Source organism: Hippocampus guttulatus, chromosome 7, assembly GCF_054856545.1.
Source record: "Hippocampus guttulatus isolate MCC_2025c chromosome 7, RoL_Hgut_1.0, whole genome shotgun sequence".
NCBI lineage: Eukaryota > Metazoa > Chordata > Actinopteri > Syngnathiformes > Syngnathidae > Hippocampus > Hippocampus guttulatus.
In genome coordinates, this window is record NC_141267.1 from 2,991,196 (window position 1) to 2,998,173 (window position 6,978).

General features: G+C 41.3%; 1 protein-coding gene across 2 annotated transcripts; it reads left to right on the top strand.

Annotated features, from left to right (window-relative positions):
* Nucleotides 1-564: 564 nt before the first annotated feature.
* On the top strand, nucleotides 565-6,974 carry henmt1 (HEN methyltransferase 1). 2 transcript variants are annotated; one of them, XM_086115619.1, is made up of 9 exons: nucleotides 565-707; nucleotides 878-990; nucleotides 1,434-1,568; nucleotides 1,691-1,873; nucleotides 2,716-2,899; nucleotides 3,039-3,156; nucleotides 3,451-3,559; nucleotides 6,482-6,639; nucleotides 6,767-6,974. In XM_086115619.1, the coding sequence occupies exons 1-9, from the start codon at nucleotides 624-626 to the stop codon at nucleotides 6,853-6,855; spliced, it is 1,173 nt and encodes a 390-aa protein (XP_085971745.1). In that variant the 5' UTR covers nucleotides 565-623; the 3' UTR covers nucleotides 6,856-6,974. The 2 variants fall into 2 exon arrangements, with proteins under 2 accessions (XP_085971745.1, XP_085971746.1); XM_086115620.1 differs by lacking the exon at nucleotides 6,482-6,639.
* The last annotated feature ends 4 nt before the right edge of the window (nucleotides 6,975-6,978 follow it).

Below are 6,978 nucleotides of genomic sequence, written 5' to 3' on the forward strand. Positions count from 1 at the left end.
CTGCCATGCATGTTTTTTTGGAATGTGGGAGGAAACCGGAGCACCTGGAGAAAACCCACGCAGGCCCGGGGAGAAATCACATTTTAATAATAAAGCAATTCATTTCGTTGTTGATTAAACCATGTATTTGGTTTAAGCATGCACAATTTACAACTATTTGTATTATGTACAATAAATCAATTATTATTAAGGTCAGGGAATGAAAAATAAAAGTGAATGAATACATGAAAAATTGTTTTCAATGGGTACAACAATTATGACAGAAGTCTTGTTAATGCAGACAGATTTATTTTTGCCAATCACTGGCCTATGCTGGATGTACCTTTTGCGATTGGCTGACGAAAATGGATCGTTGGGTGGATTTTCTCCCACTCAAGCGTCCTCTTAGGTGGTATATGTTCATAGAAGGTGACACGAAAATCAAAATTTACTGATCACACATAGCTGTCAAATATTAGATTTTGAAATTATTTTGCTTGTTTGAAGACCAAAACAAACCACAACAAAAAAAAAAACAGTTGATCTAAAACTCAACATCTCCATCTAGTGTTAGGAGTGCCAATCACAATTTCTAACTCGGTCAATACAGCTGGAAGTAAAACTACTAAACGGCGGGGGACAAAATGAATCCCATTTTCAAACCGTCGCTTCATAGGCAGAGACATGACTTTGTCGTTGACTTTGTCAGGAAGAATAACCCCAAAAAGGTATGATTTCATCCTTTTGTCCAGCTGATCAAGCACCTGCTAGCAATGAACTCTAGTAAGGTGAACTTCTGGGGGAGCATGGTTTCGTCCCTATCGTCGAATTTCTACGATAACAACCCGCAGCCTATCGACATTACCGAATCTTTTTCGACATTTTACCTTTTGTGTAGGTGGTGGATTTGGGTTGCGCAGAGTGCAGCCTCCTACAAAAACTAAGGTTTCACCGTCACATTGAATTGTTGGTCGGCGTTGACATAAATGGCGCCAAGCTGAGCAAAAAGAAGTAAGTGTGCGTACGACATAAACACAGTATTTCTCAACTGATTTCCATGGAGGTTTAGCAAGTTTGTCCTTGCTATGTATTTCAATAGATAAGAGCAAATATTAAAACAAGCCTGATCACTGCATACTATAACAATAAACAATATGTGTTTGGTTAGCCCATTTGGCTCCCAGGCGAGAGGTTCCGGGTTCAAATCTCAAAGTCAGTCTGCCCTGTGTACAGTTTGCATGTTCTCCGGCTTCCTCTCATTCCAGGAAAATGTATCCTCTCATGGACAATGCTTAGCTACTGACCTTGTCTTCACAGCTGCATTTAAGATGATTCAACTTTTGAAGAACGTTTTGTATTGGCATATACAGTGTCACAAGTCCTATGCTGTCAGTATTAACACTTGCATTCAAATTTGAATCAGTTTTTCTGATGCCAACAATGGCCTCCCACAGGCATGGACTGGCTCCTATATCGACTGATTATTTGCAGCCACCTCTTCATCAACTGTGTGTGCAGCTGTTCCAGGGATCTGTCACACAAAAAGATGCTCGCTTCAGAGGATTCGACTTGGTGACCAGTATTGAGCTGTAACTTCTTTTTTTTTAATAACTTTTGGTCATTGAGATCTACCAAGTTGTGTGTCTTGTTTGTTTACATCATGTAACTGCTTTTTTTTTTTTAATCCCCTCCCTTCCTTGGGTGTCGTCAGCATTGAGCATCTCCCTCTTGATGATTTGTACCAGTTTTCTGAGGTGGTCTTTGGATACATGGCTCCACAAACGGTGATCATCACAACCCCAAATTCAGAGTTCAACAGGCTTTTTCCAGGAATGTCTGGTTTCAGGCACAGTGACCACAAGTTTGAGTGGACCAGAGTGGAGTTCCAATCCTGGTATGTTGTTTTATTTCCATTATTATAAATACATCCATGTCCTGCTAATCAAGTGTTTTTCATTTTAGGGTGTGTAGAATGTGAGAGAAGAAAATATTTTTTCTTCCAAATTCATTTCATCCATCCATTTTTGATACCATTCTCCTCAATTCATGTCACGGGTGAGCTGCAGCAGATGCCTGCTGTGAGAATTGGGATAAACTCTGCACTGGTTGCCAGTCAATCACAGGGCGCGTATAGACAGCATTCATATCAATGGACAATTTAGTCGGGTCCTAATGAAATTGATTTTTTTTTCGGCTGATTCCGATATTTGGGAGAATAAATTTCTATTGGCTGGACCTGACACTTTAGAGTCTTCACTAAACCTAGGATGTATGCCTTTGTATTGTGGGTAGAAGCTTAAGTGCCCAAAGAAAACCCATGCAAGCATGCGGAGAACTCCAAACTCCACACGAAAATGCCGGTGCCAGGATTTAAACACCAAACCTTAGAAATGTTGGGCAATGCGCTAACCTGTAATTAATTTGAGAGAATGTGCCCTGAAGCTATTTTGGGTTAGCATCTGAGTGAGTACTGAAGCTCAAATAGAGTCAACAGTTAATATTTGACGTCATTCTGTGTACTGTGGCATGTATGAAATGAGTTCTTTTCAGCCATCTTTTTTTTATTTTTCCCTAATCGGAAACAAGGATGTGTATACTCGGGTAGGGTGTTTACTTGATGTGGACGACATGCCCTGCTACTAATTGAGATGTCTGAGAGTACTCTTTGAAGAAAACTACAAATTTTATCGCGAGATTCAATGGGCGATAAAAGCTGAAATCAGAGTTTGTTTCCAGGTCCCGGAATGTATGTTTGGAGTTTGGCTATAATGCCGAGTTCACCGGTGTGGGACAAGCTCCCCAAGGCCACGAGGAGAGTATCGGCTTTTGCACCCAGATTGGTGTGTTTCACAGGCTGCCCGTGAACAGAGACGGCCACATGTTAGCTGACAATGCAGAAGATCATTTCCCGTACACTCTGGTAAGTAGACTTACAGTACAAGGCAGCAGCAGCAGCATGGCCGTGGACAGTTTAGTCATACAATTTTGTTGACTGTTTCGAGTTGTAAAACACAATATGAATGAGCTGTGCAACTCTTGAAAATGTGTTTCCCTATTAGCTTTATAGCGTAACTTATCCCAGCCTACGTGACCACAATATCCTGCGGAAGACCCTGGTTAGTGAGTTGCTGTATTGGGCCGAAAAGATGAAAAATGATTGGCTGGAAAGCCTGACAGGTAAGAGTCACTGTTTGAAACTGTGCCAGGTTGAGGACAGACGGGTTCAAGTCCCAACCATGATCTTCACACATTGCTTTGGAGTTTTTTTTAATGTGACCCTCAGACCATTGTTCACAAGACATTCAAAGCTTGCCGGCAGGCAGAACGACAATATGTATTTCTTCTTTGATGCTGGCTAGGTGGCTAATAGCAATTTTGCTATCGGGTTTTATTGAATTTTTCATAGTCTTGAGCACATGAACAACTTCTCGGTATCTTTTTTATTTAATGTGAAAACTAATCAAACCCAAGGGAAACAGGAAGAGGAACGTCCAGTGGAGGAGGACAAGCGAGAAGCAGGAGTGTATGGAGAGATCTGCTGGACAAATAGTCAAGAGCTGCAGTGTCACACATCGCATAGGTGTGTATCCAAATTATAAAGCTATGTTGTACTTACTGTAGGGGAGGGCACAGTCTAATACACACAAACCTGATTCCAATGAAGTTGGGATATTTCTTTAAACATAAAAACTGAATACGAGGATTTGCAAATCATGCATATTTAGTGGAATGCACCACAAAGACAGGTTGGCAACTGGATAGCACACGTTGCCTCACGGTGCAGAGGTGCAGGGTTCCAATTGTGTGCTTGCATGTTCTCCCCTGCGTGAGTTTTCTCCAGGTACTCCAGTCTCCTCCCACATTCCAAAAACACGCATGGCAGGTTAATTGAACGCGCTCTCACTGGTGTCAAACTCAAGACCCGGGGGCCAGATCTGGCCCGCCACATCATTTTACTGTCTGTGGCTCACAAAAGCAAATAAAGCAGGTCAACTTTCATGAGCCTCGCTAAAATCTGTAGTGAAATTTTAAATTGTCAAATGTAATCAACAATAATGTTGAGGTGTTGCAAGCATTTTCTCCTTACGCTATCACAGTAACTTGAACAACAGTTCAACAAACTACTATCCTTGGCTTTTGATTTCAAAACTAGTAATCCATCAATCGTGTACTGTACTGTATATTTAATAATACAAGGAGGTGATTAAACATTTCTAGGATTTCACAGTCATGATGGCCATCCAAGGGAAACTGACCATGTCAGAACAATGTCGCCCGCAACAAAAATGAGTTTGACGCTCCTGCTCTATGTTGTCTCAAGGTGTGATGGTGAGCGTTTGTTGGTGTATTTGTGCCCTGCGATTGGCTGTTGCCTGTAACCCAGTTCAGGGTGTGCCCCACCTACTGCCCGAAGACCGCTGGGATAGGCTCCAGCACCGCCCGCGACCCTTGTGAGGATAAGTGGTTCAGTTAATGGATGGATGGACTACAAAGACAACATATTACCGTATTGGCCCGAATATAAGACGGGTTTTTTTGTATTGAAATAAGACTGAAAAAGTGGGGGTCGTCTTATATTATTTGGGGTCTAGACATTATACCCATTCATGACACTAGATGGCGCCAGATATCATTGAAGCGAATGCTGAACTTGACTCCCAGCCCAAAGTGAACCACTGCCACGAAGAATTAAAAAAAAAAATAGCGGTAGCACGAAAAATAAAAATAAAAAATAGCGGTAAGAAGGAAAAGAGAAGAAAATAATTGAAGAGAAACAGAAAACATAGTGACAATCTGGAGAAAAGTGGGTCGAAGATAGGCCAGGTTAACCGGCAGCTGAGGAGAAGTTATGATGTAATTTACATTTCAAAAACCAGAAACCATTCATTTACGAACGTGATTGCACTTTCGATTTGAATGAGGCAAAATAACATGCTTTTTTCTCTCAAATATATTGTTATAATCATTGGTCTAAAAATTAATTTGGTGTTCAAAAAGTCTTTTTTTGAAACTTGAGTCTTGAAAAAGAGGGGGTCGTTTTATAGTCAGGGCCGTCTTGTATTCGGGCCAATATGGTACATGTTCAAACTGATAAACTCTTGTTTTTAGCAAATAATCATTCACCCAGAATTTTGTGTCTGCAATGCGTTACAAAAAACTGCAACAAGGCCATGTTTATCACTGTGTTACATCATATCTTCTTTTAATAACATTCAATCAATGTTTGTGAGCTGAGGACACTAATTGTTGAAGCTTTGCACGTGTAATTCGTTCCTGTTCTTGCTTGATGTACAGTTTCATCTGTTCAACAGTCCAGGGTCTCCGTTTTCATATTTTATGCTTCATAATGCGACACACATTTTCAATGGCAGACAGCTCTGGACTGCAGGCAGGCCAGTCTAGTCCTCGCATTATTTTACGACAAAGCCTGTTTTAACACATGCAGAATGTGGTTTGGCGTCCATGAAAAAGACGTTGCTTGAATGGCAGCCTATGTTTCTCCAAAACCTGGGTGTACCTTTTGGCATTAGTGGTGCCTTCACAGATGTGTAAGTTACCAATGCCATGGACACTAACACAGCTCCATAACATCACAGATGCTGGCTTTTGAACTTTGCCTTCCTCAACACTCTGCTAGGTCCTGATAAATGACTTTTGCTTTGCATAGTAGACTTTAAGTTGCCGAACTGCATTTACTGACATTGTCTTTCTGAAGTGTCCTTAAACCCATGTGATGATATCCTTTACACAGTGATGTGGGGGGGGGGGGGGGGGGGGGTTTGTGTAATATCGGCCTGAGGGATTGAAGGTCACGGGCATTCAATGTTGCTTTTCGGCCTTGCTGCTTGCATGCAATGATTTCTTCAGATTCTCAGAACCTTTTGACGATATTTTGGATGATGAAATCTCTAAATTCCTTGCAGTCGTTTGTTGAGGAACATTGTCCCGAAACAGTTCAACTGTTTCCTTACGCAGTTGCTCACAAAGAGACGAACCGCAGCTCAACTCTGCCTGTGAATGACTAACCAAATCAGAGACGCTGCTTTTATAGCCGAGCATGGCACCCACTTGTTCCCAATTAGCCCGTTGACCTGTGGGATGTACCAAACAGGTGTTTGATGAGCATTCCTCAACTTTCTCTGTCTTTTTTACCACCTGTGCCACCTTCTTTGGAATGTGGTGCGGCGATAAAATTCAAAGTTAATGATGATTTACTAAAAACAATAACGTTTATCAGTTTGAAGTATCTTGTCTTTGTAGTGTATTCAATTAAATATAGGCTGAACATGATTTGCACATCATTGTATTCTCTCTCTGTGTATGGACATTGTTTTTCCATCAAAATTAATATTTTGCACCTTGTTAGTACATATTGAAGAGCAAAACTAAGACTGTGAGTGTGTATTTATATTTTTTAAAAGCCCCCCCCGGACCCCTTTTGTTGAACTGTTTGTTTGGTCTCTATCAAATTAAGCATTGCTGTATGTTCTCGCTGCCTCAGGCATGTGTCTGTTCCCCTGCGCTTGCTGTGGAATTACTGCCCCAAGTTACAGGAGCTCAGTGGAAGTCTGGGAAATCTGAGTCAACTAATTATGGATGATCCCCAGATTAAAATGAATTGGCCACGCTCTGCTTTAATTTTCTGCATTCTGGAACAAGGTACCCTTGCCCTCTGTCTGCAGCTTTAAATTGCAATTCACCTTTCACCCTGAAGATGGTCATACATTTATTTTTCATTAGTAAGTGAAAGGCAATGGTACATGAGTTGCTCTTGCTGTGTTTCTAGACCTCGCAGATGAAGTTCCAAATGATCTGATGGATAGCGGCTATGCAGAGAGCAGCCACGTGGAAGAGGAACACTGGGAGACGGATTGATAGTGTCCACTCAGTTGGAGAGTAAAACTTTGGTTTCATGACATGTCAGGTCATTAACCGATTCCATTTCAGATAAGGGAGACCGTGTGTTGAAAAGGAAGTGCAACAATAAAAAAGAAAAAA